Genomic DNA, 13,616 nt, shown 5'->3' on the forward strand with positions numbered 1-13,616 from the left:
CACACGCTCCCCCAGCCCTATGGATCGCACACACACACACAGCCCCACAGAACTTATACGTGCCCCCAGACCCACAGCTCGCACACGCGCCCCTGGCCCCACAGATCGTACATGCGACCCTGGCCCCACGGATCATATGTGCGCCCCCAGCCCCATGGATCACACACATGCACCCATGGATCACACGTGACCCCGGCCCCACAGATCGCCAGCCCACATACCTGACCCCACAGATACAGCAGCCATCTAGCCAAGCCCAATAGCTCACACAGGTCCCATGCATCCCACACACCACACACACACGCACAACCACTGCCCCAGGTGCCCCAGACGGGGCAGCCCTTTGCCCTCGGTGTTACGGGGTCCCACCTTGCTGAACCTGGGGGAGCAGGAAGAGAACTGCCGGATTTCCACCGGCTCGTCCTCCGTCGTGTCGTCCTCGTCGTAGGAGTTGATGTGGTGGTACTTGTCCGAACGAGCTGGAGGGGGAAGGGAGATAGTAATAAACAGCCCCTGTGCCCCACCCAGAGGTGGCTGCATCTCAGCATCGGATGAGGGGTCCCCGTATACACAGCCCCTGCGCCCCACCCCAGAGGTGGCTGCATCTCAGCACCGGATGAGGGGTCCCCGTATACACAGCCCCCCACCCCACCCCAGAGGTGGCTGCATCTCAGCACCGGATGAGGGTTCCCCGTATACACAGCCCCTGCGCCCCACCCCAGAGGTGGCTGCATCTCAGCACCGGATGAGGGGTCCCCGTATACACAGCCCCCCACCCCACCCCAGAGGTGGCTGCATCTCAGTGTTGGACGAGGGGTCCCTGATCCTGCCATTCACCCCAGAGGTGGCTGCATCTCAGCACCGGATGAGGGGTCCCCATATACACAGCCCCCCACCCCACCCCAGAGGTGGCTGCATCTCAGTGTTGGACGAGGGGTCCCTGATCCTGCCATTCATTCCCAGCCGTTCAAGTGGCCCCCCGGGCACGAGTTTGCAGGCTCCCAGCAGGGGAGGCCCATGGCACACAACCCCCTCCCCCGAATGGCGTCAGTGGGACCCCAGAGGGACGAGGGACTGAACAGGGCATGGAGACCCAGGTGCCTTCTGCCCCCGGCCAGAGGCGCTGCCCGTGGGCATGGCGTGTGGGCAGCTCGCCCGGCCACTGACGGGGGCGAGAACATCAGAGACCCAAACCTCCTTTAAAAGAAAGGGGATGAAACGCCCCCTGGTGGCAGCATAGAGGATTGAACTCTGCCAGAGCTGGGCATAGAACCCAGGCGTCCTGGCTCCCAGCCCCCCCCGCTCTAGCCACTAGACCCCACTCCCCTCCCAGAGCTGGGCATAGAACCCAGGAGTCCTGGCTCCCAGCCCCCCCTGCTCTAGCCACTAGACCCCACTCCCCTCCCAGAGCTGGGCATAGAACCCAGGAGTCCTGGCTCCCAGCCCCCCCTGCTCTAGCCACTAGACCCCACTCCCCTCCCAGAGCCAGGATAGAACCTGAGCCCCCAGACCCATGGTTCTGGCTACGAGTCCCTTGAGTCCCCATTCCCTGAGCTCTGGAGCCCAGGCTGGCTCATGCTTCGGCCATGGCGGGCTGCCCAGGCCGTGCCCATGGCGGGGAGGGGGCGGCAGGAGCGTGGGGCACGGGGGGGGGTGGCACTTGCTGTCGAAGTAGCTGGTGTCCTCCTCCGACTCCAGGTGGGGGACGAACTCGGCTTTGTGGCGCAGCAGCCCCGCCCAGTCGAGCTCCTTGAAGAAGTTGTGCTGCTTCACCTCGAACGCGCCACCTGCGGAGACCGACCCCCGCCGGGGCGTCAGGGAGGGGAGGCCGGGGGAGCAGGGCCCTTCGCCAGGGGGGCGGCTGGGGGGCAGGGCCCTTTGCTGGGGGGCAGGGGGGCAGGGCCCTTCGCCAGGGGAGGCTGAGGCAGGGGCAGGGCCCTGGGGGCAGGGCCCTTCGCTGGGGGTAGCCAGAGCCGGCCAGGCCCACAGGTGCTGGGCACCACACGGCTACAATGGCCAAAGGCTGCTGTCAACGGGGGCACTGGGGAGGGGACGGGGGGGCTCTGGGATGTCAGATGGGGGGGCACAAGGCTGGGGGGTTACACTGGGGCACTAGCTGAGCGGGGCCCATGGCTGCAGCAGGTCCATGGTGCCGAGTGCCCATCCCCAGCTGGGCCCTGGGGGGGGGGCATCTTACCGGCCCCCAGGCGGACGAGCGGGTCGGTCTGCAGCAGGCAGGAGACGAGGTGCTGGGCATCCGCGGGCAGGGCCTCCTCCCCGTCCGGCCACAGGAGGGCGTCTGGGGGGGTGGGGGGTTATATGGGGGCAGAGCTGGACCCCAACTCAGCCCCCCCGACCCTTCCCCCCCAAACTCAGCCCCTCCCCTGACCCAGCCCCACCCCTGACCCTTCCCATGAAATTGACACTGTCCCCTCCATGAACCTGCCCTCAAATTTCACCCCCCCTCGGGGATGCCCAGGCCCCCCTCCCCCCCGCAGCCCCACCTACCGCTGATGACCTGCCCGAAGAGCTCCTCGGGGGTGTCCCCGAAGAAGGGGACGCAGCCCACCAGGAACTCGTACAGGATGATGCCCATGGCCCACCAGTCCACCGGCTTCCCGTAGCCTTGCCGCAGGATCACCTCGGGCGCGATGTACTCGGGGGTCCCGCACACCTGCCCGGGGGGGGGCGTCAGTCCTCGGCCCGCGCCCCCCCCGCTGAGCCCCCCCCCCGTCAGTCCTTGGCCAGCGCCCCCACCCCCCGCTGAGCCCCCCCATCAGTCCTCGGCCAGCGACCCCCCCCGTTGAGCCCCCCCGTCAGTCCTCAGCCAGTGCCCCCGTTCCCTGCTGAGCCCCACCCTCTCTGAGCCCCCCGTCAGTCCTTGGCCAGCGCCCCCAGCTCCCGCTGAGCCCCCCACCCCGTCAGTCCTCGGCCAGTGCCCCGTTCCCTGCTGCCCCCACCCCATCAGTCCTCGGCCAGCGCCCCACCCCTGCTGAGCCCCCACCCCGTCAGTCCTCGGCCAGCGCCCCACCCCGCTGAGCCCCCCCGTCAGTCCTCCGCCAGTGCCCCCGTTCCCTGCTGCCCCCACCCCATCAGTCCTCGGCCAGTGCCCCTTTCCTGCTGAGCCCCCACCCCGCTGAGCCCCTGATCCCATCAGTCCACAGCCAGTGCCCCGTTCCCTGCTGACCCCCACCCCACTAATCCTCGGCCAGTGCCCCAGCCCCCACTGAGCCCCCACTCCATTGGCCCCCAGCTAGTGCCCCCAGCTCAGCCCCACACCCCATTAGCCCCTGGCTAGTGCCCCCAATCCCCCCGATACACTGAGCTCCATCAGCCCCGGCCTAATGCCCATCCCCTGCCTGGTCCCCCCTGTAGCTCCACCCCATGGCCCCCCGTCCCCTGCCCCAGGCCGCACCTGCTTGTCCAGGAACTCGCGGGCGTCCTTCTCGATGTGGCCCTCGTACAGGTTGGTCGTGAGGCTCATCAGCCCCATCTTGGAGAGGCCAAAGTCCGTCAGCTTGATGTGCCCCATGGAGGTGATGAGCAGGCTGGGGGGACAGCGACAGGGAGCCCCTGAGAGCGGGGGCTGGGGAGGGGGGATTCTGAGGCCCCCACCCCCCTCCTGGGCCCCAGATCACCACATCGCATGGCCCACCCCCATCCTTGGGGGGAGCTGGGGGGCCCAGATGGGGCTGAGGGATGGAGATGAAAGTGCAATGGAAGAAGCTGCCTCCCTTTGGGAATAGAACCCAGAAGTCCTGCCTCCCAGCCCCCTGCTCTAACCACTAGGCCTCACTCCCCTCCCAGAGCTGGGATAGAACCCAAGAATCCTGCCTCCCAGCCCCCTGCTCTAACCACTAGCCCCCACTCCCCTCCCAGAGCTGGGCAGAGCACCCAGGTGTTCTGCTCCCCGCCCCACTGGCTCCGTACTTGTCGGGTTTGAGGTCGCGGTGGACAATGCCATAGTTGTGCAGATACTCCAGGGCCAGCACGGTCTCGGCGAAGTACATTCGCGCCAGCTCCACGGGCAGAGCCCCAATGTTCTTCAGCAGCGTGGCACAGTCCCCACCTGCCAGGGGAGCCAGAGAGACCCTGTTTATCCTGGGAGGAGGGTTCCCCTCATTCCCCTAGAGCCGGGAGCTCCCCGTTCTCGAGCCCTGTTGATGGTGGGATGCATGGAGCCCCAGACCCGCTCCAGGAATCTCCGCTTCCAGCCCCAATGTACTTAGATACCCCTGGGGGAATTCTGCGCCGCTGCGCGTGAACACAATTCATGTGCCGCGCACACTTTTATTTTTTCCCGCAGAAAATAACGCCTGCTGGAAAGTTGCTGCTGTTGCCCACCAGAGGGCGCGGTGGTGCCAGGACAAAGCAGCCACTCCCAGCCAGCCCCAGCTGCCCTGCCTTCTTCACAGCGCCCGTCGGGCCCGGTCAGGAGACGGGGGCTATGGGGAGACACGGCGTGGGGCACACGGGGCTGCTGGGAGGTCACAGATAGGAGCTCATAAGGGCTAGTGGGGGAGGACAGGCTGGGGCAGGGGCTGAATGGGAGTGGAGGCCCAGGGGGAAGGGGTGCAGGGCCATGTGGGCAAAGGGGGATGGCTGAGTGGGGGCACAGACACATGGGGTCAGGAGTGGTGCAGGGCCACATGAGGATGGGGGGTGTCTGAGCTGGGGTGGGGGGAGACAGGGGCTGATGTGCTTGATGAATGGGAAAGGCTGGGGGTCAACCAGGGTCTGCATGAGGGAAGCTCCCGAACCATCCTTCCCCCCCGCCAAAAAAGTGTTCCCACCCATATCCAACAACCCCCCCAAGTTCACACCCAGGCTCCTTCCCAGCAATTACTTCCCTCTCCCTCAGCTCCTCCCTCAGCCCTGACTCCCCCAAGGCTTTGCACTGCTTCTGAGGGGTGCGGGCCATACGGTTCTGTACTGTAGTTTAAAGGAATTATTACTCCGAGTTCTGTATTAATATTCCTAGTACGAAATCGATTTGTCAAAAAACATTTCCTGACACTTTTCTGTCGTCTGTATTGTTACAGACATACACGCCGAGAGGTGTTTTGAAATAAATTACCAAAATAATTGAAACTGGCGTGATTATATTGTGTTCTTTTGACAGGTGAAATACGCAGACTTTTGCAGAATTTTAAAATATTGTGTGCAGAATTTTAATTTTTTGGCACAGAATGTTAAGTTTTTGGTGCAGAATTCCCCAGGAGCAGTTAAAAGAGCCTCTCGGGGATGTGGGGATCTCGCCGTGGGAAGCCTGTGCTGGGAGGATGTGAGGCTGGCATGTCACAACATCGCCCCGGTGAAATGCCACACGGCACTGTCACAACCCACCACCGCCCTGTCCCAAGGCAACGGCACCCTGGCACACCACAGTGCCGACCCGTCACGATACCACACAAATCCACCCCGTGGGGACACGACACTGTCCCACAACGCCACCCTGCCACTCTAAACCACGGCGCCGTTAGGACAGAACAGGGCCCTGTCGTGACACAGCCATGCCATGTCCTGCCACGAGTGTTCCCTGGCCCGATCATGGTGCAACATCTCCCCATCACATCCCCTCGTTGCAATACAACTCCACTCAGCCACGCTGACCCTGCTCCGTCATGACCCAACGTCAACCTGTCCCAACTCCCATCCCCCACGCAGACCCACCCCCACCCCCCCGTGTCGATTCAGTGCCGCCATGACATGGCATCACCCCGCTGTGCAGTCAGCACATCACGCCGCACCACCCTGCAGAGACAGCCCGGCACGACACAGCACCACCATGCTGGGACGTGTCACTGCTACGCAGAAGGGGCACATCCCGACACAACACCCCCATGTTGTGACCCGACACACTGCTCCACCATGTCGGGACACCACCGTGTGGTGATACAACACACTGCTAGGCAGCCACATCACATCACACCACAACACCCCCATGTTGTGACGCGACACACTGCTAGGCAGCCCCACCATAGTGCGACATAGTGGGCAGCGGAGCCAGTTTCAGGGCTGCTGGTGGTGTCCCCTCCCCAGGCCACCCAGGCTGTGGTCCCCCACCCCTGGGCATGCCCACCCTGCCCCACCCCCAGCTCCAGAAGTGCCCCCCACCCCGGGCATGCCCTCCTGACCCCTTAGCTCCGGAGGTGCCTCCCCCAGCCCCAGGTGTCCCCCCCCCCCGCCCCCAGCCCCAGGTGTGCCCCCACTCCCCAGGCATGCCCCCACGCCCCAGCCCCAGGTGTGCCCCCACTCCCCAGGCATGCCCCAGCCCCAGGCGTGCCCCCACCCCCAGCCCCAGGTGTGCCCCCAGCCCCAGGCATGCCCCCAGCCCCAGGCGTGCCCCCCACCCCAGCCCCAGGCGTGCCCGCCGTACCTTCCACGTACTCCATGACCATGCAGAGGTGCCGCTTGGTCTCGAAGGAGCAGAACATGCTGACGACGAAGGGGTTCTCGGCGAAGGTGAGGATGTCCCGCTCCACGAAGGCCTGCTGGATCTGGTTCCGCAGGATCAGGTTCTGCTTGTTGATCCTCTTCATGGCAAAGCGCTGCCGGGTCTCCTTGTGCCGCACCAAGTACACGGCCCTGAAACCCAGCACAGGCTCGGCTCCGGCTCCAGCGCCAGCCACTGGGGCCAGGCGAGGACCCAGGAGTCCTGGAGCCAAGCCCCCAACTCTAGCCACTCCCCTCCCAGGGCTGGCATGAGAACCCAGACTGACACCCAGTCCTCCCCCACTCTAACCACTCAACCTCACTGCTGCCTCGGAGCTGGGACAGAACCCAGGAGTCCAGGGTTCTCCCTTTTCCCCTCAAATTCTCTGTGAGGCTGGGGGCGGGTTTGGGGGTGCTGATCCCTTCCACAGAGCAGTGGGGCTGTGAGGGGAGGAGCCAAATCTCTCCTGCCTCCCCAGGACCCTCAAGGGGTGCAGGCCATGGCCGTAGGAGGGGCCCCAGGTCGGGGTCAACCCCTCCTGCAACACTCTCTCACCCATAGGCTCCGTTGCTAATAAGTTTGATGGTTTCAAAGTCCCCTTCTCCGGGTGGTTTCTTGTGTTTCAGGGCAGCTCCCCGGCCCTGGAATAAATCACCCGCATCACTGAGGGTAGGGGTGGGAAAGAGGGAGCCCCCACCCCCCAGATCCAGCCCCAATGTCAGCCCTCTGGCCCCACCAGCTCCCAGCCCCCTGCTCTAACCACTAGACCCCACTTCCTCCTAGAGCACTGGGTGCCTGGTGTTCCCATGCTGGGCTAAAGCCAGCCGGGGCAGCCTCGGCCCAGCGCACGGGCTCAGGGGGCTGGGAGTTGCGTTTGTGTGTGTAGCTGTGGGGCTGGGTGTCCCTGGTGGAGTGGGTCTATGGGGTGTGTTGTTTCTGGGTCTGTGTATCTGTGTGTGCGTGTCTGTGTCCCGTGTGTGTGTGTGTGTGTGTTACTTCTGGGGTTGTGTATCTGTGTGTGTGTGTGTTATTTCCAAGTTGTGTCCCTGTAGGGGTGTGTGATTGTGTGTGTGTGGGGGGGCGGATGGCTCTGTGAAGAGTGTGGTGTTTCAGATGTTGTGTGTCTGTGAGGGAGGTGGCTCCGCAGGGAGTGTGAGTGTGTTTGCGTGTGTCTGGGGTGGGTTGTATTGTTCCTGGGGTTGTGTGTGTCTGTGGAAAGTGTGTGTCTCTGCATGGGAGGATGTTGTTTCTCAGGCTGTGTCCTCCTGGGGTGTGTGACCGTCGGCAGCATTTGCGTGTTGTTTGTTTCTGGGGCTGTGGTATGTGTGTCCGTGAGGAGTGTGTTTCTGGAGTTGTGTGTCTCAGCAGGGGTGTTGTTTTGGGGGTTGTTGCTCTGGAGCTGTGTGACAGTGATGAGTGTGTGTGTCTCACAGGTTGTGTCCCTCTAGGCTTGTGTGACTGGTGCTGCATGCTGGACTGTGTGTGTCCGGGGTGGACTGTGTTGTTTTGAGGGTTGGTTCTCGGAGGGGGTGTGACAGGGACGGGTGTGTGTGTCTCTTGGGTGAGCTGTGTATGTTGTTTCGGGAGACTAATCACCCCCTCCAGCCCCTCCTCTCTGCTCAGCCCCTTTCCCGGACCAGGAGGTCACCTGACCTCTTTGTCTCCAACACCTTCAGCTGGCACCTTGCCGGGGAGGGGCCCAGGCCATCAGTTGCTAGGAGACAGAGTGCCAGGCATTTAGGTGCACTGGCCCCTTCCTCTGCAGCAATCACACCCCCTGATCCCCCCACCTAGATACTTAGGAACTGCAGAGGGGACACTGAGGCACCAACACCGTATTCACAGAAAGCATTAAGAACATTCCCAGTTCGTCACCCCCCCCACATTACTGTGACCCCATCAATACAGATCCAGAGCCGTGGGGCACCAGACCCAGCCCTCACATGCTGCCCACCCCTCATGGCTCGGACCCCTGATGGCCGTGTGCCGTCTGCACACCTGGGGGTGGGCACTTACCTCCGTGAACTCATCTGTCTCAGGCGTGTTGGAGCCACCGCTGTCGTGTTCCTCCAGATGCACCATGTCTGGGGGGAAACATGGACTGAGGAGAGGGGTCACGGGAGCCCCCAGGGAACGAGGGAAGGGCGACGCGGGCAGCCACACACACACGCACACACACTCATGGACACACGCACAGGGATAGACACGGACATTCAGTCCCAGACAAGGCAGGCGCGTACACACATGTGCATGTTAACATGAATATAGTGACGTGTAGTCCCACACAGAGATACACGCATGCAGTTATACAGACACGCACATGCGGCTGCAAACACACATGCAGTCATACATACACATATGCAGTCACACATATGCATATAGACATATGCACAGAGTTGCAAATACATGTATGTTTTCAGACAGCCATGTGAATGCTAACACACATGCAGTCATAGAAATGAAAGCACAGCCGCATGCCTGCTAATGCACAGAGTCACACACTCACATGCAATCACACACACACGTGTATGCTAACACACATGAATAACACACACAGTCACACCAATGTGCAACACACACATGTGCCTGCTAACACACGTGCAGTCACACAGCCACATGCAATCACACACACATGTGTACACTAGCACACATGAATGATAACACACAATCGCACACCAATGTGCAATTACACACACATGTTCATGCTAACACACAGGCAGTCACACAGCCACATGCAATCTTACACACATGAATGCTAACACATGCATAGTCACACACCCACATGTGCATACTAACACATATGCAGTCACACCCCAATGTGCAACAGCACACACACACATTCAATAACACACACGCAGTCACACACTCACCTGCAATCACGCACACGTGCATGCTAAGACACATGCAAACACCCACATGCCATCACACAGACTTGTGCAATGGCAACACGCATGCAGGCACAGCCACCCATGCTCGCTAGCACAGGCCTGGCCCCTCTCCCCTGCCGGGGTTACCTGTGAAGGGGTCGCGGGTGAGGCCCAGCTGGCTGATGATGTAGCGGGGAATGTCCGTCTTCATCAGGTGTCCCTCCTTGGCGTGATCCTCAGCCGCCTCCAGCAGGTGGTAAAACTCCTCGGGGTTAAACTCCTGCAAGATGTCAGCACAGCCACCCAACCCCGTCACTAACGGGCAGGCGGGGGGGGGGGCACCCCCATATAGAGACCCTGCGGGCTGAGGAGACACCCCAGGGCTCCCCTTGTGTCCGAGAGCAGGCACTGGGGGGGGGGTGCCCCAACTACAGATCTGCACGCAGGGCATCCTGGGTCAGCGAGCAGGGTGGGAGCGGGGCACTGGGGCTCTGTCTACCCACCAGTTCCTGCTGGCAAACCAGGGACAGCCAGCAGGGGGCACTGCGGGTGTGGTGCCAGTGTTTGCATCAGCCTGTACGCACGTATCAGGGGCGTGTGTGCGAGTGAGTGTGCATCAGGTATTTCTGTGCGTGTATCAGGTGTTTGTGCCTTGGTGTGTTTCATGAGTGTGTCAGGTCAGGCCCTGCAGGCATTTGTGCACATTTGTGTTGGGGTGGGGTGGGGGTTGGTGTGTCTCTATGTCCGTTTCAGGTATTTGTGCGTGTCTGTTTCAGGTGTATGTGTGTAGAGAAATCTCTGTATTAACTATCTCTATAAATCTTTATGACGTTGCATTGTGTTATTTTGTATTAAGTATCTTTCTGTATTAAGTATCTTTATGACATTGCATCTTGCATGATGTTATTTTGTATTTCATATGACTTGGCATTGGGCCTCTCTATTTTCATACAACTTTGTATTAGATCCCTATATAGAAAATTGGTAGGAAACTTTGTATCAAATGTTATAGCCCCTAAGGATAGTATAGTTACAGTAAAAGAAACATGTGCCTTTTGGCTAGAAGTAGAATAAGATCTCCCCCCCCACTCCCCCACTCTGTAATCAATTGCCCTATTGACTGAATGAGGTGTGAACGAGTGAGGCTTGGAAGACACCCACCTCCAGACAGCGACAACAGTTGCAGAGGGAATGGGAGCCGGAGCAAAGGACAATACAACTTGTCAAGTGGGCCCCACAAAGAAGCGCAGACACACTGACGGCCTCAGGGATCAGAAGCCAGCACCTGCTTTAGAAAACACCCTCTTGGAGCAGCATTGGGACAACACCCAGAGAAAAGCAGCACCAAGACCAACGGACACAGACCCAGATTTTGAATCTGGTCTAGATTTGCATAAGAGGGAAGCTGCTATAAATGTGAGGTGACTTGCAGAAGGACCCCAGGTCTTGTCTTGTCACCATCGGAGCATCGATCCGGATCGGCAGAAGCCCGGCTCCACCCCTCCCCTGGCCAGTGCAGTTAAGGGGAGCAACTAGTTGGTAACAACAGCAAGACGGAGTGTGTGTGTGTCTGTGTGTGTGTGTGTGTGAATGCATGACTGTGAGATAGCTCATATGCATATCATAGAGTATTAATTGATACCTGTATTACTAATAAATGTGGCGTTTTGCCTTAATCCCCCTGAAAAGATCCTGTATAGTACTTTGAGTACAACATGTGTAGGGGGGTGTATTTGTGTTTCAGGGATCTGGACGTGTGTTGCTGTGTGTGTCTGTTTCAGGTGTGTGGGAGTGGGTGTCAAGTGTGTGGGGGTGTATTTGTGTTTCAGGTGTGTATGTGTGTTGGCGGGTGTATTTGTGTTTCAGGTGTATGTGTAGGGGGGTGTATTTGTGGTGTGTATGTGTGTGGGGGTGTATTTGTGTTTCAGGTGTGTATGTGTGTTGGGGGGTGTATTTGTGTTTCAGGTGTATGTGTAGGGGGGTGTATTTGTGTTTCAGGTGTGTATGTGTGTGGGGGTGTATTTGTGTTTCAGGTGTGTATGTGTGTTGGGGGGTGTATTTGTGTTTCAGGTGTGTATGTGTTGGGGGGTGTATTTGTGTTGCAGGTGTGTATGTGTGTTGGGGGCTGTAGCATGACAAGGTGGGTGAGGAAACACCCTTTCTTGGACCAGCTTCTCCTGGTGAGAGAGACAAGCTTCCGAGCGACACAGAGCTCCCCTTGTGTGTGTCGGATGTTGGGGGGTGTGTGGTTGTGTTTCAGGTGTCTTTGTTGGTGGATGTATTTTGGGTGCTTGTAAGGGGACTCTCTCTCTCTCTCTCTCACACACACACACACACACACACACACACACACACACACACAGAGCTGTGTCCTTTGTCACCGTCTCAGAAGCTGCCAGACCCTCCGCCCGGGTCGCCCCGCCCCACGTCCCTGGGCGAAGGGGGGTTCACACACTGATTGGCGAGTCAGACGGCTGGGGCTCTCGGGGTGCAGGGCAGAGGGGCTACCTACATGCCCACCCCTATTCCCCACATCATAACCCCATGGGGGGTGGGGCAGGGGAGATCCCAGCTGGAGGATGTCTCTGCCTGTCTCTGTTGCTATGACGGCCCTCTAGCAACTGGGCAGCGATGGCTGTTGCCACAGCAACAGGCCGCATCAGCAACCTGCCTTGGCCAATGCCACGCTGCCCCCTGCTGCGAGCTTGCTCGCCATTGGGCCAAGGCAGCAGCCCAATCACTGGCCAGCACAGCTGTTGTCAGGGCAACCAGCTCGGTGCCATCGGATTGGCTGGCATGGGTGGTCCAAGCTGCCAGATTTGGGGATGGCTATGGGGAGAACAGAGAGAGGTAGGGGCAGGCTGGGGGGCAGGCACAGGGGGGATGGGGACAGGCACACAATGGAGTCAGAGAGGTGAGTAGAGCAGGGGTGGGGCTAGGAGCCAGGACTCCTGGGTTCTCTCCCCGGCTCTGGGAGGAGAGCGGGGGTTAGTGGGTTAAAGCAGGGGGGGCTGGGAGCCAGGACTCCTGGGTTCTCTCCCCGGCTCTGGGAGGAGAGCGGGGGTTAGTGGGTTAAAGCAGGGGGGCTGGGAGCCAGGACTCCTGGGTTCTCTCCCCGGCTCTGGGAGGAGAGCAGGGGTTAGTGGGTTAAAGCAGGGGGGCTGGGAGCCAGGACTCCTGGGTTCTCTCCCCGGCTCTAGGAGGGGAGCGGGGGCTAGTGGTTAGAGCGGGGGCTTGGCATAGGGTTTAGGGTTAGTGCAGGGATGCCAGCAGCACGTTGCTCTGACGGGCAGCAGGGCTGGGAGCTGGGTGTCCCAGAGGCAAGCCCCAGCCCCTAGCGTGGGGCACAGCAGCATGGGGGGCAGCTGCCCACCCCGTGCTCCCGCCCGCCCTCACCAGGCACTCCAGGAGCCGCGCCGGGCGGGAGATGATGATCAGCAGCTTCTTCACCAGCTGGGTCACGAAGGCGACTTCCAGGCTCTCTGAGCGCTCGTAGGCCTGGGGGGTGGGGGGGGCGGTGATTAGAGGCAGCCCAGGCCGGCCCTAGGTCCTGGGCCTGCCCCAGAGAGCCTGCCCTCCTGCCCTGCCCCCATCACCCCCCCACACCACTCGCATCACCCCCAGGGCCCTCATCGTGTTCCCCCAGCACCCTCCTGTTCCCATCGCATCCCTGTGATCCCGTCACCCCCCTGCTCCACACCCGCCGGCAGCGCCGCCCCCCACTCACGTCCTGCAGCAGCTTCTCCATGTTCTCCTGCAGCTCGTAGAAGTAGATGCTGGTGATAAGCCCCTCGCGGGCCTTGGCCAGGCAGTCCCGGGCCAGCTCGATCACCTGGTGGTGGATGAAGCTGAGCGCCCCGTCGGCCAGGGGCAGCACGCTGTCCGGCTCGAAGGCTGTGACGAAATCCTGCAGCTTCTCCTCCATCTGCGCCGTGGCCTGCCCGGGGTGGGGGATGAGGAGACTCTACTGAGCTGGCACCGGGGGGAGTTTACCCCAGAGACTAGGCTGCTCTGAGCAGGAATCCCACTGCCCTCCCTGAGCCAGGGCCGAACCCAGGAGTCCTGGCCCCCCGCCCCCTGCTCTAACCACTGAACCTCACTGCCCTCCCTGAGCCAGGGCCGAACCCAGGAGTCCTGGCCCCCCGCCCCCTGCTCTAACCACTGATCCTCACTGCCCTCCCTGAGCCAGGGCCGAACCCAGGAGTCCTGGCCCCCCGCCCCTGCTCTAACCACTGATCCTCACTGCCCTCCCTGAGCCAGGGCCGAACCCAGGAGTCCTGGCCCCCCGCCCCCTGCTCTAACCACTGAACCTC

At 60.9% G+C, this 13,616-nt stretch overlaps 1 protein-coding gene across 1 annotated transcript in view; it reads right to left on the reverse strand.

The window, feature by feature from the left end:
- The window catches only part of MAST1 (microtubule associated serine/threonine kinase 1), a 48,584-nt gene that overhangs the window by 9,686 nt on the left and 25,282 nt on the right, over nucleotides 1-13,616 (reverse strand). Inside the window, exons 9-20 of the mRNA XM_039514706.1 lie at nucleotides 13,031-13,240; nucleotides 12,700-12,801; nucleotides 9,451-9,583; nucleotides 8,453-8,520; nucleotides 6,992-7,077; nucleotides 6,380-6,588; nucleotides 3,931-4,069; nucleotides 3,416-3,548; nucleotides 2,509-2,674; nucleotides 2,198-2,299; nucleotides 1,665-1,787; nucleotides 370-479 (exon numbers count right to left, since the gene is read on the reverse strand). Coding sequence (XP_039370640.1) covers nucleotides 370-479; nucleotides 1,665-1,787; nucleotides 2,198-2,299; nucleotides 2,509-2,674; nucleotides 3,416-3,548; nucleotides 3,931-4,069; nucleotides 6,380-6,588; nucleotides 6,992-7,077; nucleotides 8,453-8,520; nucleotides 9,451-9,583; nucleotides 12,700-12,801; nucleotides 13,031-13,240 — 1,581 coding nt within the window. The remainder of the gene's footprint in view (nucleotides 1-369; nucleotides 480-1,664; nucleotides 1,788-2,197; nucleotides 2,300-2,508; nucleotides 2,675-3,415; nucleotides 3,549-3,930; nucleotides 4,070-6,379; nucleotides 6,589-6,991; nucleotides 7,078-8,452; nucleotides 8,521-9,450; nucleotides 9,584-12,699; nucleotides 12,802-13,030; nucleotides 13,241-13,616) is intronic.

This window comes from Mauremys reevesii, linkage group 25 (genome assembly GCF_016161935.1).
Source record: "Mauremys reevesii isolate NIE-2019 linkage group 25, ASM1616193v1, whole genome shotgun sequence".
Lineage (NCBI taxonomy): Eukaryota > Metazoa > Chordata > Testudines > Geoemydidae > Mauremys > Mauremys reevesii.